Source organism: Heteronotia binoei, chromosome 5 (assembly GCF_032191835.1).
Source record: "Heteronotia binoei isolate CCM8104 ecotype False Entrance Well chromosome 5, APGP_CSIRO_Hbin_v1, whole genome shotgun sequence".
NCBI classification, from domain to species: domain Eukaryota; kingdom Metazoa; phylum Chordata; class Lepidosauria; order Squamata; family Gekkonidae; genus Heteronotia; species Heteronotia binoei.
Genome location: NC_083227.1, coordinates 50,021,060 through 50,047,234, shown reverse-complemented (window position 1 = coordinate 50,047,234; position 26,175 = coordinate 50,021,060). Strand labels below are relative to the sequence as shown.

The following is a 26,175-nucleotide window of genomic DNA, read 5'->3' as shown; positions in this document are numbered from 1 at the left end:
ATGTGGCCCCTACACTTTGCAGCTTCCTGCCAAAAGTGGTCTTCAAGGCATCCTTCTATAGCCTGCTTTGCACTCACTGCAGAATGACTGAATGGATTGTACAATGTGAGGATTTTAAAAAAAAATGTTCCCCTGGTTTTCCAGCCTCCAGATCTTTTATTACCAAGGGCTTTTTTTTGTAGCAGGACCTCCTTTGCTTATTAGGCTACACCAACCTGATGTAGCCAATCCTCCAAGAGTTTACAGGGCCTACTGTAAGCTCTTGGAGGATTGGATACTTCAGGAGGGTGTAGCCTAATATGCAAAAGAGTTCCTGCTACAAAAAAAACCCCAGTTGGGGTTCTGTAAGGGAAGATCTTGTCTTACTGTTAGAACCTGTTAGAGTTCTTTGAGAGGGTGAACAAACATGTGGACAAAGGGGACCCAATAGATGTTGTCAGGAGTTGTTTTGTAGAAAAATAGGTGGTGGAGCTCATCCAGGGATTGTTATGCAGCTACACATACTATTCAATGGACAAGGAGGTGGAACTCTCAGAAGGAGGGGTGGAACTCTCAGAAGGGTTCAGGAGCTGCGCTCCTGTGAGCTCCCACTGAATCTGAGGCCTGGGTGTTGTTTACCTTGACTTCCAGAAAGCTTTTTGTAATGTACTGAGTGATGAGACGTGTGGAAGGCAACATACTTTATTGGCGAGTACATCACAAGGCAAAGAAACGCGGGCCAGGTCCCGATTATATACATACCCCGGAACAACCCTCCGTCTGGCCAGTTAAACTTCCCGCCACAGATCTTGATTGGCGGAGCGTATCAGCGAGCTACATCCGGGGACCAGTGGACTTCCACTGGTCGCCTCTGTAGTGTTCGCTGTGTGGTAACATCAAGACTGAAATGCAAGACATAACACTCCTCCCCCCGCCCCCCAGTTCAGGACACAAAGTCTTTCAAGTAGGCTGGCGCCCTGCGTTCCCTGGTCGACCTCCTCGGGGTTATTTGGAGAATTGGAGCGGCCGCCGTGGCTGGAGGGGCAGCTGGTTCCTCATGTTGGGGTGATGCCGGAAGAGGACTGTCCGCCGCTTGTTGCTCTTCCAGAATCCCCTCTCTGGGGGGGTTGCTCTTCTTCCTGTATAGTCGGTGCGGTCGGCATGGGCTGGGTAGCTTCCGGGGGTGTTGATGTCAGTTCTCCCCCACTCCCCCGATCGCTGTCGGTTCCTCTGGCAAGGTGCGACAGTGCAGCTGGTCGATATGCCTCCTTAGGATCTGGCCCCCCTCCGACGAGACCTTGTAGGAGTGGGACCCAGTCACCCGCAGCACCCGGGCGGCTAACCACTCCAGGCTGCTTGCAAAGTTCTTAGCGTACACCGGATCCCCTGGAAAGAACCCCCTAGTGGCTTCCCTGGTTTGGGGGGAACTGCGGGGTTTATGGCCCGGTCAGGATGCAACCTGTCTAGCCTCATGATTAACTTCCTCCTCATTAGTAACTCAGCAGGGCTTAACCCGGTGACGGGGTTGGGGGTGATTCTGTTATCAAATAGGAAGACTGCCAGGTGGTGGTCACAATCTCCCTGTACAATGCGCCCCAGGGCCTCTTTAGTGGTGTGCACCATGCGCTCTGCTTGGCCGTTGGTGGCCTGACAAAAGGGGGCTGTATGAGGTATCTATTCAAGAACGCCCGGAATTCCCAGGAGGTGAAAGCGGTCCCATTGTCCATGACGAGGGTATCGGCAATCCTATGTGTGCAAAAGACCCTACGCAAGGCTCTGACCACCGCCACGGTGGAGGTTGAAGCTATGGGGATCACTTCCAACCACTTGGTGTATGCATCTACCAGAATAAAGAATATTTGGCCCTTGTATGGCCCCGCAAAGTCTAGCTGTAACCAGGACCACAGCCTCCTATTGGACTCCCAGCGGTGGACAGGGGCACTGGGTGGATCAAGCCGGGACTCTTGGCAGGGTTGGCACCTTCGAACCCACCCTTCAATCTCTTCGTCCATTCCTGGCCACCATACATAGCTGCGTGCCAGGGCATTCATTTGCACTATTCCTGGATGTTTTTCATGTAGGGCTTCCAGCACTTGTCTCCGCAATGGGAGGGGAACCACCACCCTGCTTCCCCAGAGAAGGCACCCCTTGTGCATGGACAGTTCTTCTCTGCATGATGCGAATGCCCTGAATTCTGCGTCTTGTTTGCCCACGGGCCATCCCCTTCCCACCCAGTCTAAAACACGGGCAAGGATGCGGTCTCTACCCATGGCCCTAGCTACCTCGGCGGCGTGGAGGGGCCTCTCCGGTAGACTCTATAAGCATCACATGGTGGGCCGGGGCCGGGTGCATAGAGGGCAGCGGCAGGTGGCTGAGGGCATCAGCGTGTCCTATAGCTTTGCCAGAGTGGTGGACCAGGGCATATGTGTACAAATTGAGGAACTGATTCCACCGCAGGACGCGCTGTGACAGAATTTGTGGTGTCTGGCAGTCTGGGGCGAGGAGGCCCAGTAGTGGCTTATGGTCCGTGGCGATCGTGAAACGCCTACCGTACAGGTAGTCGTTGAATTTATGCACACCCATCACAATTGCCAAGGCCTCCTTAAGAACATAAGAGAAGCCATGTTGGATCAGGCCAATGGCCCATCCAGTCCAACACTCTGTGTCACACAGTGGCCAAAAATTTTTTATATATAGCCGCTGCCACCTCCTGTGGCAGTGAATTCCACATGTTAATCACCCTTTGGGTGAAGAAGTACTTCCTTTTATCCGTTTTAACCTGTCTGCTCAGCAATTTCATCGAATGCCCACGAGTTCTTGTATTGTGAGAAAGGGAGAAAAGTACTTCTTTCTCTACTTTCTCCATCCCATGCATTATCTTGTAAACCTCTATCATGTCACCCCGCAGTCGACGTTTCTCCTTGTCTATCTGGGCGTAGTTGCACTCGGCGGGGGTCAGGGTCCTCGAATAATAGGCCACGGGAACCTCCCTCCCATCCGGGAGTTGGTGCCCCAGGATGGCGCCCACCCCGTACAGGGAAGCATCGCAAACCAGAATCACTGGTAAGGATTCGTCAAAATGGTGGAGCACCTCATTGGAAACTAGTAGGTCCTTGACTGCCTGAAAAGCGGCGGCCTGCTTCTTTCCCCAGACCCACGGGGCGTTTTTATCTAGGAGCCTATGAAGGGGTTCTGCGATGGCCACTTTGTGGGGCAAAAATGAATGATAGAAATTTAATAATCCCAATAAACTTTGTAACTCCATCTTGCACATGGGGGCCGGGGCGTGGACAATAGCCCTGGTCTTGTCGGCCATCGGGTGGATGCCCGCAGCGTCTACTGCAAACCCCAAGAACTCTACCCTCAACACCACGAGGGAACACTTCTCCCATTTTACTTTAAGTCTCGCTGCCTGGAAACGGTGGAGTACCTCACGCAGACGATTGCCGAACTCCTCAGCGTCCGGGGCGGTGATCAAAACATTGTCGAAAAATGGTTGCACCCTGGGGATCCCTTTGAGAAGAGAATCCATTATGCTCTGAAAAATCCCCGGAGCCACACTAACCCCGAATTGCAACTGCCGCACCCGAAAAGCTCCCCTGTGGGTCACAATGGTCTGGTCTTCTGCTGTCTCGGTGTCCACTGGGAGTTGCTGGTATGCCTGGGCCAAGTCCAGTTTCCCAAAAACCTTAGAGCCTGCTAGTGCTGCCAGCACGTGGCTGACTGGGACGGGGTATGGATTGTCCTGAAGTGCCTTATTTATTGTGCACTTATAGTCTGCGCAGATGCGCACATCTCCATTAGGCTTCACTGGAGTGACTATGGGTGTTTCCCATGCAGTGTAGGAAACCGGTTCTAGCACTCCCTGGGCCGTGAGGCGGTCTAGCTCCGCTTCTATTTTTGGCTTAAGAGTGAATGGAACTCACCTGGCCTTCAGCCTTATCGGTCTCACGTGGGGATCGAGGGGTAAGGTGATGGGAGGCCCTTTGTAGCACCCCAGGGACCCATCAAACACTTCCAGAAATTCCCAGCACACGTGTTCGAAATTCTGCGTTCGCAGCTGCTGCACCCCCACTATCTGAATACCAAGCGGTCGAAACCAGGCCAGCCCCAGTAATGTGGTGAGCTGGCGTTTGACCATGAGTATGTCCAGTTTGCCCCTAAAGTTCTTAAACTCTACCCTAACTGTGCCCAAACCCAAAATCTGTACGGGGTTTTTTTGGAAGTCCCGCAGTATGAAATCAGCCGGTTGCAGCCTGGGCCGGCCACGGGGGCAAAGTTTTCTTAGAGACTCCTCTGAAATTATGGAGATGGAGGAGCCCGAGTCCAGCTCCATTAGGCATGGAGCGCCCTCGATTCGGACCGACACCCTGACCTTATCGAAGGTGTTGAGGGGCAAGTTCATTACCTGCAGACTAGTCGATGCGGTCGAGTAGTCATTAGTCGAGTCGTAGTTGGTGGACTGGCGTCTGCGGGTGGCCTTGGCCCAGCACACCCATGCGATGTGGCCCACTCTTCCACAGTTCCTGAAGTCTACATTGCAGTCCCGTCGCTCATGTGGATCCCCACAGCTGGCACACTTGGTGTTGGCTGGTCTCTCGGTCGCTTGTGGCCAATTGGTTGCTCTCGGCCCCATTCCTGTTTGGCGACAGAGCTGGTGTGCTTCCTCCCTCTCTGGGTTGCCCGGCGCCATCTCCTCTTGGTGGACGACTTCTGCTCGCAGGTTGTGGAAAGCTTTGGTGGCTCTCTTGAACACAGTGGCTTCATTGAAGGCAAGTTGGAGGGTGAGCTCCCCCTTTGCGAAGAGCTTTTGCTGCAGTCTTTCGTCTCGGAGGCCCCAGGCGAATCGATCCCTCAGGGCTTCAGCCAGCTTGTCGAAGCTGCAGTTCCCTGCAAGTTGGCAGAGGGCGGCCAGGTAGACTGCGGCCGTCTCTCCCGCCCCTTGATCCCACTTGTGGAAGAGAAATCGGTGGGCAATGATGGATGGCTGGGGCAAGAAGTGCCCGGTCAGGAGCCTGACTATCTCCTCGTACGTTTTCTCCATGATCTTCGTGGGGGCCGAGAGACCCTTTGCAATCTCGAATGTGGCCTCCCCACAGACACTCAGGAGCACATCTCTCTTACGGCTGTCGTCCATGATCATGTTTGCTCATAGGTAGCAGTCGACCCACTCCATGTAGGCCTCCCACCTATTGGGGTTGGCGAGGTCAAATTCTGCAAGGTGGCCCATCATCACACTCGGGTTAGCCATGGCGGCGGTGGCGGCGGGTGCTTCAGTCTCCCTAGACTGCGTGCCTTCCTCGTCTCCAGCCAGGTCAGCAAAGTCTTGCTTGGGAGTTACCGGGCTAGGATCCCACCTTCATCACCACTGTAATGTACTGAGTGACGAGACGTGTTGAAGGCAACATACTTTATTGATGAGTACATCACAAGGCAAGGAAATGCGGGCCGGGCCCCGATTATATACATACCCCAGAACAACCCTCCGTCTGGCCAGGTCCAATCCTGGCCAGTTAAACTTCCCGCCACAGATCTTGATTGGCGGAGCGTATCAGCAAGCTACATCCAGGGACCAGTGGACTTCCACTGGTCGCCTCTGTAGCGTTCGCTGTGTGGTAACATCAAGACTGAAATGCAAGACATAACACTTTTGATAAAATTTCTCATCAAAGGCTCCTTAGTAAGCTTGAGAGTCATTGGGTAAAGGACAAGTCCTCTTGTGGATTAAAAAACTGGCTAATTAATAGGAAACAGAGATTGAGGATAAATGGACAATTTTCTCAGTGGAGGGTGGTAAGCAGTGGGGTACCGCAGGGCTCAGTACTGGGTCTGATGCTTTTTAACTTATTAATTAATGGTTTGGAGCTGGGAGTAAACAGTGAAGTAGCAAAATTTGCGGATGACACTAAATTGTTCAGGATGGTGAGAACGAGAGAGGATTTTGTGGCACTCCAAAGGGATCTGTCAAGGCTGGGTGAGTGGCTGTCAACATGGCAAATGAGGTTCAATGTGGCCAAGTGCAAAGTAATGCACATTGGGGCCAAAAATCCTATCTATAAATACAACTTGGTGGGGTGTGAACTGGTGAAGACTGACCAAGAGAGAGATCTTGGGGTTGTGGTAGATAGATAACTCACTGAAAATGTCGAGACAGTGTGCGACTGCAATAAAAAAGACCAATACCATGCTGGGAATTATTAGGAAGGGAATTGAAAATAAATCAGCCAGTATCATAATGCCCCTGTATAAATCGACGGTGCAGCCTCATTTGAAATCCTGTGTACAATTCTGGTCACCGCACCTCAAAAAAGATATAGCATTGGGAAAAGTGCAGAAAAGGGCAACTAGAATGAATAAAGGTTTGGAACACTTTCCCTATGAAGAAAGGTTAAAATGCTTGAGGCTCTTTAGCTTGGAGAAACATCGACTGCTGGGTGACATGATAGAGGTTTACAAGATTATGCATGGGATAGAGAAGGTAGAGAAAGAAGTACTTTTCTCCCTTCCTCACAAGAACTCGTGGACATTCAGTGAAATTGCTGAGCAGTTGGGTTAGAACTGATAAAAGGAAGTACTTCTTCATCCAAAGGGTAATTAATATATGGAATTCACTGCCACAGAAGGTGGTGGTGGGTACAAGCATAAACAGTTTCAAGAGGGGATTGGATAAACATATGGAGCAGAGGTCCATCAGTGGTTATTAGCCACATCTTATTGTTGGAACTCTCTGTCTGTGGCAGTGATGCTCTGTATTCTTGGTGCTTGGGAAGTCAACAGTGGGAGGGCTTCTAGTGTCCTGGCCCCGTTGATGGACCTCCTGATGGAACCTGTTTTTTGGGGGGGGGGGGGTTGCCACTGTGTGACACAGAGTGTTGGACTGGATGGGCCATTGGCCTGATCCAAAATAGCTTCTGTTATGTTCTTATGATATAGACGTGTTTATTCATGGTTGCTGGGGTGGAGTTTGGAAAGGGGAAAGAGCTCTTCAGGGTACAATGTCATTGCCCCAAAGCAGTCATTTTCTCTGTCATCTGGAGATCAGTTATAATTCCAGGAGATCTCCAGACCCCACCTGGAAGCTGGGAACCCTACCAGGAAAAGCCCATTGGATCTGGAGAATCAGGACCCAAATAAAAAGAGTTATTCTGGTAAGCTTTGGAAGTAGCCAGAGCCTTGACGGGGGACATTAATTGGAGCATACAGTGTTTTTAGATTGGTTTTAAATGTCTTTTATATTTGTTGTTTTATTTTTTTTAATCAAATTGTTTCTGTATTTTTTTTTATTGTTGTTACCTGGCTTAGGTCCTAAGATGGTTGGGAGAAAGGTGCATATATAATATTTTAAATAAATAGATAGAACGATATACCGGTTTTCTGTAAGTTTTTTTTGTACAGTGTGAAATGATACATTCCACTCTGCTAACGTCAATATTCCTCTGACGTCTTCTTCCACATGTGTTTCCATCATATATTTTGTCCTTAGCCACATGAAGACATTAGTATTTTAAAAGACTTTCACCCATTACTGCTGCTGTCATTAAATTATACATTTGATAGTTTTTGTAAGCTGCTTTTTTGTGTTTTATTTACAGAAAAACATATTGTCACTGTTGTTGAGGAGAATCTAAAGAATTTGTGTATTATTAAATAAATAAATTATATAAAATAAAATAATTAAATGGGGGGAAATTCTGATTTGCATTTCAGTGTGCTTAGCGAGGAGCCATGCCATTAGAGAGAGAGATTGCCACTGCTGATTAAAATGTAATTGTTATATATTCTTTTCGAATTTCAGGAACGCAAATTTCCTAAATTTGTATCCAAAGAAATGGAAAACATGTACATTGAAGAACTGAAGTCCTCTGTCAATTTGCTGATGGCTAACTTAGAGAGCATGCCAGTGTCCAAAGGTGGCTCCGAGTTCAAGCTACAAAAGCTGAAACGCAGTCATAACACCTCCATCATTGATATGGGAGAAGAAAATGAAAACCAGCTCTCAAAATCAGATGTTGTACTATCTTTTTCCTTGGAGGTAAGATTTTTCCAATACTTATGTAATTGAAAACAAACAAAACTCAACAATGAAAAATTCTTCAATAATCAGAGCTTGAAGTAAAATCTTTGTGGACCAAAGTAATTAAAATAGAAAACACTTAACTAAGGCTGCAGTCCTAAATACATGTTCTTGTCAAGCAACATCCATTGAATAAAAGGGGACTTACTTCTGAGTAGACCTTTGGATGCTAGGAAACAGAAAACAACTATTTCTTTAATGTATGTATATTTCTTATAGGGTGGCCAGACCGTCCCGGGCACCCGGGAAAGTCCCGGTTCTGGCCCCCAATTCCCGACTCCTGGGCTGGCTATACCGGGACCATTAGAGGTCCCGGTTTAGCCAGCCAGAGAGCCGGTGGGCCGCGCGCGCGGGCGGGAAAGGCGGCGAGTGAGGGAGGGAGCGTCCCCGCGCGTGTGCAGGGCGATTGTGGCGGGCTCTGCGCATGCGCGGGGACACTCCCTCCCTCACTCGTCGCCTTCCCCGCCCGCGCGCGGGGCCCGGCGGTGGTGGCGGAGGCCGGGGAGGCGGCGGAGAGGCCGGTGCTGGTCGCTGGAGGCCCTCCAGCGACCAGCGACGGCCTCTCCGCCGCCTCCTGGGCCCCGCGCGCGGGCCTCAACTGCAGGTGGAGGCCGGGAAGGCGGCGGAGAGGCCGGCGCTGGTCGCTGGAGGCCCTCCAGCGACCAGCGCCGGCCTCTCCGCCGCCTCCCGGGCCCCGCGCGCGGGCCTCAACTGCAGGCGGAGGCCGGGGAGGCGGCGGAGAGGCCGGCGCTGGTCGCTGGAGGGCCACCAGTGACCAGCGCCGGCCTCTCCGCCGCCTCCCGGGCCCCGCGCGCGGGCCTCAAATGCAGGCGGAGGCCGGGGAGGCGGCAGAGAGGCCGTCGCTGGTCGCTGGAGGGCCTCCAGCGACCAGCGCCGGCCTCTCCGCCGCCTCCCCGGCCTTCACCACCGCCGCCAGGCCCCACGCGTGGGCCTCCACCCGCCCTGGAAGCAGGTAAGCAGGGCAGGCAGGGAGGGAGGGGGCCGAAAGCGGGGGGGGCGGCTGGCGGGAGGGGGCGGCCTTCCTTCCTTCCTTCCCCCCTGCTTCCCTCCTTCCTTCCTTCCCTCCCTCCCTCCCTCCCTCCTTCCTTCCTTCCTTCCTTCCTTCCCTCCCTCCGCACGGCGCGGCGGCCTCAGCTCCGCTCGCTGTGGCTGCTTTTCCGAGATGGGCTCAGCCCGAGCCCATCTTGGAGAAGCAGCACGGCGAGCAGAGAAGCCCCGAATCTGGGTCCTTCTAGGACCCTGAGCAGCAACGCTGGAGGAGCAGGAGCAGGCCCACCCCACCACTCCCTGCAGGGGCAGAGGCGGCCTGCGTGGGCCTGCTTCACTTCTCCGCCCAGGCCCCAGCCTGCTTCGCCTTGTCCTTGGGGAAGGACAGCTGCAAGCACAGCATTGGAAACTACATGGTGGGTAAGTGGGAGTCATGGGGAGGAGGAGAGGGGTGGATGTTCATCCCTCCGTCCTCCCGTCTTTTTGCTTTGTTTCCACCCACCCTCTCTCACTCTCTCTCTCTCATAATATTCCTGTCCTTTCTCTCCATTTCTTCCGTCCACTATCTTTGCTTTCTTTGTTTCTTTGCTTTCTTTGTTTCTTTGTCTACCCTTCCTTCCTCCCTCCCTCCCTCCCTCCCTCCCTCCCTCCTTCCTTCCTTCCTTCCTTCCTTCCTTCCTTCCTTCCTTCCTTCCTTCCTTCCTTCCTTCCTTCCTTCCTTCCTTCCTCCCCCACTCTCCTCCATCTATTTTCTTTCTGTGTCACTCTCTTTCTTTCCACCTCTTTCACTCTTTATACTTCTTTTTATGTTGCTTGGTTCTGTTTTGCCAACACATCAGTTCAGGAGCCCATTAATTAAAATGCTGATGCCTCTGCCTACTTAAAAGCAGCACATGCTCTGTGCTTCTTCTGTTGTTTTGGAGAATTTGTACCGTACTACACTAGCAATTTCTGAAGGTGTGTAAAGTGGAACTAAATTTATTGTGCTTGGAGCATGAGTAGATGGAAAAAATCAGTTGAAAAAAGGAGGCAAATAACAAGGAACATGTTCAGATACTTGATAGCTCACTATAGGAGCTATAGTGTTGGTTATCTTACAGAATGCAACTAATGGACATGTAGTTTTACTACTTGTGATTGTGGCTTTGGAATTACTGTCTAGAAAGCTCCATTAAGTTCTGTATGGTCAGTAACAATAATAAAGTTAAGCACTTTAAAATTAAGCATTGATGCATGCCATTTAAGACCATGCTTAACTATTTAATTGAAGTTAATAGGACTGAAGTGTTTAGCTCTGGCTAGATTGTGCCAATATATCAGTGTCTTTGCAAATGTTAAAATGCTTCCCAGCTATGGATCTCTTGATTAAGGGTATGCAAACCCCCTCCCCCCATATTTCTTGGTTCGGGTCTGTAGGATTAAAAAAAATCCAGTATTTCTGAAAAATCCCAGATCCCAGTATCGGTATGGTATTTGGATCCTGGATTCTTCAGAAATCCCAATTTTTTCTGGGTCCAAATAGACCCAAGAAGAAAAATATCTGTAGTTTTAAAAAAAACCCGCCCTGACTCTGGGGCTTCTCCTTGCAGCATGGTTTAAATTGTGCTTAAAGAAAAACTGGCCCCAGGATCTGCTTGTGGCAAGGAAGGAGATCACTCCTTGCTGCACACTGACTTGGCTGGGAGTGCTTCTCCTGGAGAAGCTATCCCCAGGATCTGCATGTAACTGGGAGGTCTCTCTCCACCACGCTCAGGCTTGGCTGGGAGGGCCTCTTCTGCGGCATGGTTTAAAGCATACTGCAGGAGAATTTGGCTCCAGTATCTGTGTGCAAAACCCCCCACTATTTTTTGGTTTCGGTCTGCTGGATCAAAATTTTTTTCAGTATTTCTGAAAAATTCCAGATCTCAGTATTGGCATGATATTTGGATCTGGGATTCTTCAGAAATCCTGATATTTTTTTTTCTGGGTCTTATAGACCTGAGAAGAAAAATAGCTAGCTGGAAGGGCTTCTCTTGTGGCACAGTTTAAATTGTGCTGCATGAGAATCTGGGCCCGGGATATGCATGTGGTGGGTAGGTAAGTGAGGATCAGCTGAGGTGGTGGAATCTGAGAGCTCCGCACCTCCTTAGCTGGGGCTGGCTCCTCTTGCAGCCGGGTTTAAACCGAGCTGCAAGAGGAGGCCACCAGCCGTATGTTATAGCTGAATAAACCCAAATAAAAATAAAAAAAATGGACTATTTTGGCTGAGCTGTACCAGTAGCCAGTCATATTCTCTGATCTGCATTTTGCCTACATAATACCCCCCCAAAATATGTGTAAGGTGTTTTCCGAGGGGAAGGGTTTGCTCTAGTGGAAATTTCCTCCCTTGATAGAAAGGTATCTTTGGATCCAGTTCATGGTGAGCAAGAAGAAACCTAATACATTAGTTTCTAAAATAACAGTAGCATTTGCAGGAGACTGGAGACTTTGGGTCCCACATTATAAATGGGCAAGTATCTAGCCTTCATTGGTATTTTAGAGGTCAAAAAACAAGATGTGTACAGTGTCTCTGCTCTAGTGCCCTCCTACAGTGTACCACTTTCCCAACATCTAAAGCAGAGATGTTTCTAATATAGGTTTAAAGATTAAGGGACATCTTATGGAATAGTCAGTAGATGGGGGAATTTTTACATCAATACCACCTTTGCAAATGGTCCCTTAGCTGCATTCATACATAACAGCAAAGCATGGTTGACTCTGTCCTTGAGGAACAGCTCTCTTTTTATTCCAAATGACAGGCAGGATTTCTGTAATTTCTGTAATTCTGCTTCACTACACTGTACTAATAGTGTAGGCATAACTCTCTTGGAGAACTTCCCCTGGAATCTCACTGGAATCTCACTGGAATCTGACTGGCTTCTCAGCGTGGAACCCGTTCTCTCTAGTCTTCTCACTTTGAAAAAAGTAAAAAAAGAGTTTTATTTAACTTTATTTCCCCCTTTCCCTCTCTATAAATAATCTTGGTGTTTCCGGCGGTGATATTTGGGGGATTTTTGGGGACGTCACAGGAAGTGCTGTGAAGTCACTTCCTGCTTCCAGCAGGTGCCGCGGGGAAAATGATGTCACAGGAAGTGGTGTCACTTCCTGTTTCCAGCGGCGGCATGACATCACCGGAAGTGACGTCACTTCCTGTCTCCGGCACCACGCGCGCTGCGCGCGCACGCACACACTTTTATTCCCCCCTCAAGGTGTCCCTGGCTGGCCTGCAGAAATTATGGCCACCCTATATAATGTAATATAATGTAATGTAATAACGCTATTGGCTACAACTAGAAAATAGGTGGAAGATTAATGAGCAGATTTCCTAATTATTTTTTAAGGTTACAATTCTTGCACCTACAACATTTTTCCAGAAGCAATTTACTGCTTCCACCCCCAGCTGTTATTAGCCCTGATAGATAAAACTGACAACTAACCATAGGATACTTGGATGTGGAGAATCTGAACCCAATATTTGCATTTTTTGTTTCTTAATATAAGAACAGTACAGGGGAACTGACTTGTAATGGCAATGGGCTGCAGATGAACGGGTTGAATCCCTCTTCCCCTGTACAATGATCTCAGTTGAAATTGGAGCCTCTAATACCACCACCACCGAAAATAACCATGCTACATTCATTCCAGTTTCACTCTGGTTTTATATAACTTGAGCCATATGTAATTTGAAATGGTTGATAGAGCTGTCTGTTTATAAAAAATATTCCTTTCATATTTTTTCAGTGAATAAGAAAGTTTAGTTCACATATTGCAAAAAAAAATGTTGATTTGTTTAGGTCAAAAATAGGACTTCTCGGGAGGGTGCTGGAATATTCATTAGAGCTGTTTCACAGGGACTTTCTTTTTTGATGCTGAATTGCTAAATCATCTTGCTTTGTGTACTTTGCATTTGATTATTGCTAATTAGAGATGTCACCTAAATTCCTCTGTGTCTTGATTTCTAACTGGTGGATATTATTAAAATATGAGAAAATTAGAGGGAACATAAGTGTTTGAGATGTACAGTTTATATTCACACAGTTTTAATGTACAAATGTGTATTTAATTTTGATTGAATAATAACTTTGTCTTCTCTGCTGTATAAAAGACAAGCGCAAATTCAAAGACAGAGTAATTTCTGCTAAGCCATCGAACTCACAAGGTGTCTGTTGTGGGAAGGGGAAAGGAAAGGAGATTGTAAGCTGCTCTGAGACTCCGAATGAAGGGTGGAGTATAAATTCAATCTCCTCCTCCTCCTTCTCTCCTTCTTCTTCCCCTCCTGCCCTTTCATGCCCTTTGTTACAAATCTGAACACAGAAACATATGCTAAAAATGCAGAACCAGACATCTGTTAATTTATTATTTATTGGAAACGTTTAAAAAGTACTTTATTTTTGTTGTGCTTATCTGCCACATTTATAACCTTCCATAAAGTGTCAAAACAGCATACAAACCTCATAAAACACCGTACAATATAAGTATTTAAAACATAATTAATCACCTGAACAGAAATCAGAGTCCCTTAAAGTGGCAAGGCAAATAAATATATAACAGGGGCTGTGGCTCAGTGGCAGACCATCTGCTTGGCATACAGATTGTCCCAGGTTCAATCCCCAGTATCGCTACTTAAAAGGACCAGGTGGTAGGTGGAGTGGAAGACCTCTGCCTGAGACCTAGAAGAGCTGCTGCTAGTCTAAGCAGACAATACTGACTTTGATGATTCAGAATAAGGCAGTTTCGTGTGTGTTTCTTGTAATCAGGAGATACAGGAAAAAGTTACCAAAAGTCAAATGAAACAAGAAGCTTCTTGTCTACAGAACACCAACAGAAAGAGAAGCTAGCTGAGCTGCTCAAAGGGTGGTCATTTCCAATCTTTGAGGCACTGACTGAGAATGCTCTGCAAAGCAGTTCACGACATTCTCCTCTCACATAACTCTGGGCAGTGAGTTAGGGTGGAAGTCTGTGACTGGTCTGAAATCACCCAGTCAGCTCCCACAGCAAGAACCTGTGTCCGACAGGCCCTGCTCTGAAGCCCTGACTCCTATTTCCTTCTTAAACTCCATCACAGAATGTCCACCAACCTGGAACTGGCAGCCATAGTCAGGACTGGCTCCAATGAGTGCTCCTTCAGAGGCTTGCAGTGATACCTTTCAGATGAATACTCTCTTTCTGATAACACCTTTTCCCCTTTCAGAGGAGGATAGGGAGGAGTTCTTAGCCAATCAAGGAAAGTGTCTCTCTGGCTGTTTCCCTCCTCCTTCCTCTCTCAGCAATCTAGGTTAGGGTTTCTTTCTCTGCTCTGTGAATCTATGCAACAGGCGGCTCAGCCAATGGGAGAGTAGTGAGCACAGGTAACTTTCAGAACTAAGACTGGTTGCATTTCACTGAGACAATCAGGTTTGCTAGCTAGCAACAACCACTCAGGTTGGAGAGAGGAGCAGACTGAACCATCGGCATGCAAGTACTCTTGACTGATAGTTTGACAGGCCAAAGGCTGATACCATGCAATCTCACTGAGCCTCAACCAATCAGGATGGTCAGATTTGCCACCACAACAGGAGAATTATTACTAAAAGATAGACTTAACACAAAACATTACGGGCATTGGTTGTAAGTGGTTTTCTTTATTTTAACAAATTTTAGCATGACAACTCTATAATGGTTCTTATGAGGTTACTTATATTACATCATACTGTATAATAAATTAGAAAGCATGAGAATATTATAGGTTAGAGGTTCTAATAGATGGCTATTCTGGACCGCTAAACAATCACGTTACATTATGCTATTCATACATTATCTCATATCTACATTATGTCACAGAAGTGAGTATACCCCCTCACATTTTGTATATATTTAAGTATATCTTTTCATGTGACAACACTGAAGAAATGACACTTGGCTACAATGTAAAGTAGTGAGTCTACAGCTTGTAGAACAGTGTAAATGTGTTGTCCCCGCAAAATTACGCAACACACAGCCACTAATGTGTGTTGGCAACAAAACAGCTGGCAACAAAAGTGAGTACACCCCTAAGTGATAATGTCCAAATGGGACCCAAAGTGTCAATATTTTGTGTGGCCACCATTATTTTCCAGCATTGCCTTAACCCTCTTGGAAATAGAGTTCACCAGAGCTTCACAGGTTGTCACTGGAGTCCTCTTCCACTCCTCCATGACAACGTGATGTAGCTGGTGGATGCTAGAGACCTTGCACATTTTCACCTTCCATTTCAGGATGCCCCACAGATGCTCAATAGGGTTTAGGTCTGGAGACATGCTTGGCCAGTCCATCACCTTTACCCTCAGCTTCTTTAGCAAGGCAGTGGTCGTTTTGGAAGTGTGTTTGGGGTCGTTATCATGTTGGAATACTGCCCTGCGGCCCAGTCTCCGAAGGGAGGGGATCATGCTCTGCTTCAGTATGTCACAGTACATGTTGACATTCATGGTTCCCTCAATGAACTGTAGCTCCCCAGTGCCGGCAGCACTCATGCAGCCCCAGACCATGACATTCCCACCACCATGCTTGACTTCAGGCAAGACACACTTGTCTTTGTACTCCTCACTTGGTTGCAGCCACACACGCTTGACACCATCTGAACCAAATAAGTTTATCTTGGTTCCAGAAATCTATGTGCTTAGTCTTCTTGTCTGCAGCAAACCGTTTGCAGGCTTTCTTGTGCATCATCTTTAGAAGAGGCTTTCTTCTGGGACGAAAATTTGATGCAGCGGGTGGCGTATGGTCTGAGCACTGACAGGCTGACCCCCACCCCCCACCCCTTCAACCTCCGTAGCAATGCTGGCAGCACTCATACGTCCACCGTGCTGCAGTTCAGTTTCAGGGTCTTGGCAATCTTCTTATAGCCTAGGCCATCTTTATGTAGAGCTTCTACAGCAGCTGCCCTTTCAAGGACAACTCCTACAAGAGCTATGGCTGACCCAAGGCCATTTCAGCAGCTGCAAGTGGAGAAGTGGGGAAGCAAACCCAGTTCTCCCAGATAAGGGTCTGTGCATTTAAGCACTACACCAATTGGCTCTCATCTCTCTCTCTCTCCATCTTTCTATCTTTCTATCTATCTACACACATCTCATCTATCTATCTACACACACACACATAAGATATACTCTTATGTTAATATGCTAATACGTTGTCATGTCATGTATTTGTTAAATTAATTGCTATATATTATATATATATTCCTCTTACATATTCATACATTGATTAAGAAATACCCCTAGTATTTACAAAACTGCCCATATATTGTGTAATTACAACAAAGCTTACTTAATAATGCTTTGTTCCCTTTTCCTTATTTTTTTCTGTATCCCCATTAAAATTTAAAATAACAATTAAAAAAAAATTAGGTCTAGCCCAGACCTGGATAGCCCAGGCCAGCTTGATCCTAGCAAGTACCCGGATGGAATACCAGGGCTGGGACGCAGAGGCAGACAATAGCAAGCTACCTCTCTGAATGTCCAAGTCCCACTAGGGGTCTCCAGAAGTCAGCCATGACTTTCAAGCATGCACACGTACACACGCACAAAATAAAAAAAAATACAAAAAAGGAAATTTGGCCCAGAAAAGATATGATATAAATAAATAATTTCCAAAGTCAATTTCTGAACACACCATTTTTTTTCTTTTTTATTTATAACAGGTTGTTATTATGGAAGTGCAAGGTCTCAAGTCCTTAGCACCAAACCGCATTGTATACTGCACAATGGAAGTGGAGGGGGGTGAAAAGCTGCAGACCGATCAGGCTGAGGCATCAAAACCAACGTAAGTCATTTTTTTCACTGCTCTCGTATTTCTTAACCTTCTCCAGCCTTGTTACAGACAGAAAGAATACACAGTTAATCTCTTCTGACTTTTAAATAGAAAATATATCTTTCCACTCGTGAATTAGCAGCTTCCTAAGCCGTGAGTCACCAAAGTATTACAGCATGCTCTTTTCCCTCATTGAAGTTAGTCAGACGTATCAAAAGTACTTAAAATTTATATGCTAAATTGCTTTCTGAAATGAAAATCAGCAGACACAAAACTAGCACAAATTCATACTAATTCTGTGTTCTTTCTGTTAAAAAAAAGTATTTCTTCATACCATGCATAATTAATTTTTGGAATTCACTGCCATAAAATATAAGGGCAGTTCACTGCCATAAAATATAAGTTAGAACTCAGCCAGAATGTTTGCATTTATACATCATGCAAAACTTAGCTAAAACTCAGCTGTGATTAATATACCAATTTCAAGCCGTGGTTTCAGATCCTGACTTCCTGTTCTCTAACTATAATTCTGAGACTAGATGGGTGGCAACCTGAGACAGGGTCTTCTCAATCATGGTGGCAAAACTTTGAAACTCCCTGCTCAGGGAGATTCATGGGACTCCTGTTAGGGTTGCCAGGTCTTACCTGGTGGCCGGCGGGGGATTTTAGTCCTCTACATTGGGGTTCGTTTTGTAGAGTTTTTCCCCCAAAGGACAGGACATCCCCCATGCGATGTGCACAGCACAATGACATCACCACCAAGTGACATCATTGTTCCAGGCACATTGGGCATGATGGAGCTCTTTGTGGGCTGGGCTTTCCCATTGGCCATTTCCATGCTGGCGGATTGGAGGCCCTGAAAGTGGGGGAAACCCTGCCCTTATCAGGGGAATGGAAACTCTACCTTCTATCATCACCTTCTGCCAGTGAGTGAAGACATTTTTGTTCTCTCTGTAAAGCTGCCAGCTCTGGGTTCAGAGGTACCTGGAGATTTTGGGGGTGGAGCCTGGGGAGGGCAGTGTTTGGGGAAGGGAGGACCTCAGTAGGTACAATGCCATAGAGTCCACCCTTCAAAGCAGGCATTCTCTCCAAGGGAACTGATTTTGATTGTCTGGAGATCAATTGTAATTGTGAAGATCTCCAACTGCCACCTTGGAAGGTTGGCAACCCTATCTCTCTAGCATACCTTCAGTAACTGTTATTGGCCCCCACCCTTGCTTTTGGCATTATTTCTATTTGTTTTTGTTGAATTATTGTATATATTTAATTTATATATATTAAATTGTTTCGCTATTAGACATTTAAAATAAATAAAAAATAAATGTTGACATGTTTTAATGTTTGATGTTTCTACCTTGGGGACCCTATTTGGGTCAGCCAGTTTGGTGTAGTGGTTGAGTGTGCGGACTCTTATCTGGGAGAACCAGGTTTGATTCCCCACTCCTCCACTTGCACCTGCTAGCATGGCCTTGGGTCAGCCATAGCTCTGGCAGAGGTTGTCCTTGAAAGGGCAGCTGCTGTGAGAGCCCTCTCCAGCCCCACCCACCTCACAGGGTGTCTGTTGTGGGGGAGGAAGGTAAAGGAGATTGTGGGGGAGGAAGGTAAGCGAGATTGTGAGCCGCTCTGAGACTCTTCGGAGTGGAGAGCGGGATATAAATTTATTTATTTATTTATTTATTTCATTTATATCCCGCCCTCCCCCACCTCGGCAGGCTCAGGGCGGCTAACAACATTCCATAAAACATACAGTAATAAATAAAGCCCTAGATTTACAATATAAAACAATAAGACATTAAAACATTAAGTTAAAACCAATCCAGTAAATACAGTTGTACTGCGGTATAGATCTTTAGACCGCATTGGCGGATCCTTGATTACCGTTTTTCTTAGCAGTCCGGATATGCTAATTTAAAAAGAGTGGTCTTGCATGCCCTGCGGAACTGTTCAAGGTTCCGCAGGGCCCGCACCTCCTCGGGGAGTCGGTTCCATAGGGTAGGGGCCGCGATCGAAAAGGCCCGTGCTCTGGTACTCTGATATTTAATTTCCTTCGGCCCAGGGATAGTCATTAGGTTTTTCCCCGTTGACCTCAGTGCTCTCTGGGGTTCATATGGGGAAAGACGGTCCCTCAGGTAGACAGGTCCTCGGCCATATAAGGCTTTAAAGGTAACGACCAACACTTTGTACTGGACCCGGTATATAATCGGCAGCCAGTGCAGTTCACGTAGCCCCGGCCGTATATGCTCCCGTTTCGGGAGTCCCAACAACAGCCTGGCCGCCGCGTTCTGCACTAGCTGCAATCTCCGGGTCCAGCACAGAGGTAGCCCCAAGTAAAGGGCATTACAGTAGTCTAGTCTTGAGGTAACCGTTGCATGGATCACTGTTGCGAGGTCCCGGCGCTCAAGGAAAGGGGCCAACTGCCTTGCCCGCTTCAGATGGAAGAATGCTGAATTGGCAGTGGCTGCTATCTGGGCCTCCATCGATAGTGAAGGCTCCAGTAAAACACCCAGACTCTTTACCTGGTGCACTGCTTTCAATGGCGCACCATCGAAGGCCGGGAGAGCTATTTCCCTTCCCAGAGCGCCGCGACCCACGCATAGGACCTCTGTCTTCGCTGGGTTCAACTTCAGCCCACTCAGCCTGAGCCATGTCGCAACCGCCTGTAATGCCCGGTCGAGATCCCCTGGAGCGGGGTCGGGCCAGCCATCCATTAGTAGATAGAGCTAGGTGTCATCTGCATATTGATGGCAACCCAGCCCAAACCTCCAGGCAATCTGGGCAAGGGGGCACATATAGATGTTAAACAACATCGGGGAGAGAACTGCTCCCTGGGGCACCCCACAATCCAGTGTGCGCCTCCGGGACCGCTCGCTCCCGATAGCCACCCTCTGTCCCCGACCTAGGAGAAAGGAGGAAAGCCATTGCAAGGCCGACCCCTCAACCCCAATGTCAGCGAGGTGGCGCGTCAGTAGCCGATGGTCGACTGTATCAAATGCAGCCGACAGATCTAACAGCATCAGTACTGCAACGCCGCCCCGATCCAGTTGCCGTTGGAGGTCATCCACTAAGGCAACCAGCACTGTCTCCGTCCCATGGCCCGGCCGGAAGCCAGACTGACATGGGTCTAGGACAGAAGCGTCATCCAGAAACCCCTGAAGCTGCAACGCCACGGCCCTCTCAATAATTTTACCTAAAAACGGTAAATTGGACACCGGCCGGTAGTTCGCCAATTCGGCCGGGTCTGCTGTAACTTTTTTCAGGAGAGGGCGGACCAAAGCCTCTTTCAGAGGTGTTGGAAAATGCCCCTCTAAAAGGGATCTATTTATGATGTCCTGTAAAGGACATCTAAGTTCCCCTTGGCAAGATTTAATCAGCCACGAGGGGCAAGGGTCCAGATCACATGTTGTCAGGCGAGCAGCAGAGAGGATTCTGTCGACTTCCTCCAGGCTGAGTGGGTCGAAGTGGTCCAGCACTAAACCCGAAGACAGGCCCGGAGCCTCAATTTCACTCACTGTATCCAATGTGGTAGGCAGGTCTTGGCGGAGCAGCGAGATTTTATCTGCAAAATATTTCGCAAATGCCTCACAGCCAATTTCTAATTCTCTAACATTTGGTTTGCCTTGTGGCAACGTTGTAAGATCCCCAATTATTCTAAATAATTGTGCTGGGCGCGAATTTGCAGATGCAATCTTGGTTGCAAAGTAATCTTTCTTTGCAGCCTTGACTGCCATCTCATAAGACTTCATAAACGTTCTATAAGATGTTCTCGTTGCTTCGTCCCGAGTATGCCTCCACTGCCTCTCTAGTCGTCTGAGCCCTTGTTTCAGCTGGCGCAACTCCAAGGTATACCATGGAGCCAGCTTCATACGAGGGCGCAGAGGGCGCCGAGGTGCAATTTCATCGATAGCCCTGGACAGCTGGCCCTGCCAGATTTCCACCAGGTCATCGAGGGAATTGCCAGTGGGCCAGGGATCCCTCAGGGCCGTTTGGAACCGTTCCGGGTCCATCAGGCCCCGAGGGCGAGCCAAAATAGGCTCTCCGCCCATACAGGATCGGGGCGGGATCCCCACACGGGCCTTAAGGGCTAGGTGATCTGACCATGGTACCGCTTCTACGGCGATATCATTCACCAAAATCCCGGCTGCAAAGATCAGGTCTAATGTGTGCCCGGCCTGATGCGTGGGAGTCGTGACAAATTGAGAGAGTCCCAGTGTCGCCATGGACGACACTAGGTCCATCGCCTGAGTGGAGGCCGTGTCGTCGGCGTGGACGTTGAAGTCACCCAGGACTATAAGCCTCGGGTGCTCCAACGCCCAGCCCGCCACTGCCTCCAATAGTGATGGTAAGGCGTTAGCCGGTGCGTTGGGCGGACGGTACACCAGCCAAACTGCCAACCCCTCTCCAACATCCCATGCCAGACCGGTGCATTCAATCCCATCAATCTTTGGATCCGGGAGAGCCCGAAAGGAGTAATCCTCCCGTATGAGTAATGCTACCCCTCCCCCCCGCCCACTCATCTGTGATTGGTGAAAGAACGAGAATCCCGGGGGGGACATCTGGGAGAGAGCTACTGTCTCCCCATCCCTCACCCAGGTCTCGGTCACGCAAGCCAAGTCCATGTTCTGCCGTAGCAGAAACTCCCTAAGGGTTGTGGTCTTATTATTTATGGACCTGGCATTACATAACACCAATGACAGAGGCGAGCATTTCCTCTTGGTCCCACTTCCTGCTACCATTGGGATGGGAAATAGACTGGAAGGTGGCCGAGCACCATTTTGTCTCTGTCTCCTTCCCTTATATTTTTGTCTATTCCCACCGTCATATCTTCCCCTCCCCAGGGGGAAGATCCAATATCTTCTTCTTCTTCTTAGAAAGGTGGCATAGGATTGCTTAAAAAAATAAATAAAAATAATGGTTGAAGTTGCCTACATTTGATGAGTATGCCAACCACTAAGATTTAACCATGGTTTTGTGTGACATCTGTACTGAGATTGTGATTTCCTCCTCTCTGTGTTTGTTCACAGTGTTTGTGTATTTTTGTGCTGTGTTTGTGCTGATTGCAATTTAAGCAAACCACAGTATGTTTTTTAGAATTAGAAATGCAAATCTGGAAGTACAAATCCAGCAAAACTTAGTTTACCAAAGCATAGGCAGGGCAAGGTAGAAGGGAATTCAAGCATAATAGATTTGTGTGAAATGAGCCAGAATGTAGACTTCTGACTAGGGTTGCCAGCCCCCTAGTCTGGTTGGGGGTTCCCCCACTTTTTGTGGGTCTCCTCCCCACCACTGGCCAACCTTGCCCACAAATGCCCCAAAACACAGTGAGATGACATCACCCAGAAGTGACATCATCACACTGCTGTTGTTGCATAGTGATCCTCTATGGTAAATTTGGGCTTAAACAATAGTATTTTGCCCAAAAACTAGAACATTGCTTCCTGGCAGAAGCTCCCAGGAAGGCCTGAAGATTCCCCTGCTGGGAACAAGCTAGGACCTGGCAACCCTGCTTCTGACATATGTGGTTTTAAAGGGGGATTAAGCAGATTTATAGTCTACCAGCAGTTATTAGCCATGACATATAAACAGTACCTCCAGATTCAGAAGAAGTGAGGAGGAAACAAAAGTGAAAGACTTGCTAGCATGATTCCTGGTTTGGCCACATAACCGGTTAGACTTGTATAATGCAGTAGGACTTGTTATATATTTTACATTATGTACTGTGAAAAATATTTTATTGTACTTGTTTTAGTTTCCTCCAGCCCAAGGAAACATGCCACGCTCCCCACCAAGCCCCCTCTGGCCCTGGAGGGGGCTGAGCGGGGCGTGCAGCATGGCACGTTTCCTCACCTTGGAGGTGTTCAGAGCAGCTCTAAATGCCTCTGAGGCAAGCAAATGCACTGTGTGCCCCACCCCCTCTGGACCCAGAAGGGGCTGAGCAGAGACTGCAAGCTGGCATGTGTGCCTTGCTTGGGGTGTTGGAAGCCCTATCTCTGGCACTGTTCCCCCCACACACACTTTCTGATGACCCTGAAGTGGGAGGAGGGCCTCCAAATCCGGGCATCCACTGCCCCCACCTGGCAACCCTATATGTAGGCTGATCCTGCATTGAGCAGGGGGTTGGACTAGACAGCCCCTTCCAACTCTATGACTCTGTGATTCTAGTCTCTCTGTGGGTATTTGTCCTCTAATACCCACAAACTAAAACACTATCAGTTAGACGACAGTGGCAGTTTATTAGGTCTGTGATCTTCCCACCAAAAATAGAAAAAACCTTAGGGTTGTGCTGAAACACATACCTATAACCAGGGCTTTTTTTTCTGGAAAAAGAGGTGTCAGAACTCTCTTCTAGAAATGAAAGAGAAGCACACAGGTGCCCCTTCAAGAACTTTTGAACATTTTTTTAGAAATTTCTTTCCACAAAGAGGCTCCAGAATTCCATTCCACCACATTACCCTAGGGGGAGAAAAGCCCTGCCAGTAGCTATAAAAGAGAAATAATGACCCACACAAAACCATGCCAAATGCAGTGCATCGCATGGTCTATACAGGGGCAAAAAATTGGGCAGAGGAGAGTGAACAGTCTTTTAACAAGATTTTTGTCACAGAGAAGGTAATTGCTTGCCATCACCACTACTACCTGAGTATTAATCCAGAATGCACTAAGGATAAGTATAGACAGCACATTAAAGTAAAAATCTCCAGGTGATGATCTTTCCCTGCAAATCTCATTGTAAACCCCATTTATTTGTTTACATTTAAAAAATTTTCCTGTTCTTCCCATTTGTGCAGGGGCTCAGGGCAGTTCACAACAATTTAATACAATATGCTATAAGAAACAGATTAAAACCATAAATACACAATATTAAAACATTCCAAGCATGTAACCATTTTAAAACAAGATGGCAGTGCTAGCATTCAGTCATGGGGGGTGGGGGTGCCAAGGAACTGTTGCTGGCCTCAACAAAAGGCCTGGTTGAATATCTCTGTTTTACATGCCCTGCAAAACTTTAGCAAATCAGATAGGACATGTATGTCATTTGACAGAGAGTTCCACCAGGTAGTAGCCAGGGTGGAGAAGGCCCTGGCCCTGGTCGAGGCCAGCTAAATATCCTTTGGTCTGGGAGGTTTCTGTCTGCTGATCTACATGCCTTTTGGGGAACATACCAGAAGAGGTGTTCCCAAAGGTACATAAGCTCCTGGCTATCAAGGGCTTTGAAGGTAAGCACCAGAACTTTGAATCTGATCCAGTGCTCCACCAGCAACCAATGCAACTTGCATAGGACTGTCCTGCCACCCTATTGAGCAGCTGCAAGAAACTGAGGCTGGGAAGTTGCCTCTGAGGCAACCTAGCCATCCTGCTTGCCTTCTTGGAGCATCCTTAAACAAAGGAAGTTTTCTTGCTATTTTTTTTAAACAGCTTTGAACACGTTTTGTTTAATTCTCTAAATAAACTGAAGGCTGACTTCCCATCTTCCTGCCTTCCTTAATAAGCTAAAGGCTGCCCTCCTACCTCCCTGGAGCATCCCTAAAAAAAGTTTTCCTGCTATTTTCTTTAAAACAACTTTTAATAGGTTTTCTTTAATTCCCTAAATAAGCTAAAGGCTTTTATAGATTTTCTCCTGACATTTATCTCAAATCAGCCTTCTTTTTCTCCCATTAAGATTGGCGAGGGAATTGTCAGTGTAGAAGAACATTAATCCTGTATTCAATTCATGAAATATCACTAGTATTTTCATTTTGACCTTTTTGAATCCAGATTCTCTGGGTTTTTCAGCCTAGTGTTTCACAGTCCATTTGGCAGCATTTTGACTATTTTACAGAATTTCCCCTCATCAGAATTTTCTCTGGTTTTGGTAGTTCCCAATACAGAGCAGCGACCTACAAATTAGCAATCTGCTGTTCTTCCATTTTTTGTATTTCCACACTTCATTCAGACCTTTTTGCATGTGCAGTTTGCAGAAGTTTTCAATTCATGTCTTTTCCCCATTACATATTACTTATATGTGTAAATATAAACACATTGACCTTTTCAAACAAGCAAAAATAACGTCGGGCGCAGAATTCCTCAACATGGCAACTGTAAGTTCCATGGCACCCTCTAGTACTTCCCCTGGTGCCTGTTGTACTTTTAAGAAAGCGATCAGAGCTTTTGGAAGGCAGGGCTTGTTGCTGGCTACCTTCATGAAAGGGTTTCTCATGGTTGCAATAGCAGCCACAGGCAGCTATTGGAGAATCAGGAGGACAGGTAAGCACCTAGGCCTTCCTTAGTCACTGTGTGGTTCCATCTCCACATCAAGGCTTTCCTTCATCTCTTTTTATCCCCCTTCCTTTTTCCCTCCTTCTACACCCTCCCCAGAATTTTCCTTATTTCTTTTTATTCCCATTCTGTTCACTGAGGAGCTTTTCCGGTTGTTGTTGTTTTACAGGAATATGTTCCTTTTAATAGTGGAGCCCCTGCTCCCATAAAATAACTTTAAAAATTAATACGGGAAACTGGAGATAAATTTTAATGGCATGAATGTGCCCAAGAATGTTTGCCAATGAGAGCAGAGACCATTCTAATCTTGATAGACAAGTGATTTTAAGGCTGCTTCCTGTGTTCATCATGGAATAAAATGAGGCAGTGCAGGTGAGAGTGATGCCATGGAGTTTGAGACCTGACCAGCTGTTGCCATGTGTTTCTTTTGCAAGACAGAGAGGGAGTTTTGTTCTGGCCGCAGAGTGCAGGGTGATAGGCTGTTGCATGTGGACTGGAGTAGAAGCCCATCACTTTCTTCTCCAGACTTGCTTGTCTTCCCAGTGGCTGGACCATCCTTCTCACCAAAGTACAAAACTTAAACAATGACCAGATTCTGAATAAGGCAGTATCATGAGTTTGGTGTGGTTACCATGAAATACTTTTGTGAAATGAGGATAGAAGTATTGCATTTGTCTCTCCTTCCTTCAGCAGCCATGTTGGGTTTGGCTCCACCTTCTGTAGAAGCTATGGGTGGGGCTCAACCACCCCTCCTCAAAATTCCAAAGGTGACCACAGGCTCAAAAAAATGTTATGCTGCTATATCATCAGTTTCCCATTTTGCATGATTTCAGAGGGCAGTTGTGTTGGTCTGAGGTAGAACAGCTAGATTTGGGTCCTAATTTGGATTCCAATTTTGTTATTCTTATCTGTTCAGATAATCCAAATTCCTCCTGGGCCATAATTCCATTTTCAGAATGGAGATTATCAGAAACAAGTCATTGTTAATTATTTGCATTTTTTAAAAAAATAAGAGGAAGGGATATCTTATGTTCCCATAGACTTTTATTGATACAGGGTGGGCCACATCTAACCCCCTT

At 47.3% G+C, this 26,175-nt stretch overlaps 1 protein-coding gene across 20 annotated transcripts in view; it reads left to right on the top strand.

Annotated features, from left to right (window-relative positions):
* Nucleotides 1-26,175, top strand: part of CADPS (calcium dependent secretion activator) — a 625,900-nt gene that overhangs the window by 273,332 nt on the left and 326,393 nt on the right. For all 20 annotated transcript variants that reach the window (XM_060239432.1, XM_060239433.1, XM_060239424.1 and 17 more), the window contains exons 5-6: nt 7,775-8,011; nt 16,734-16,855. In XM_060239432.1, coding sequence (XP_060095415.1) covers nt 7,775-8,011; nt 16,734-16,855 — 359 coding nt within the window. The remainder of the gene's footprint in view (nt 1-7,774; nt 8,012-16,733; nt 16,856-26,175) is intronic.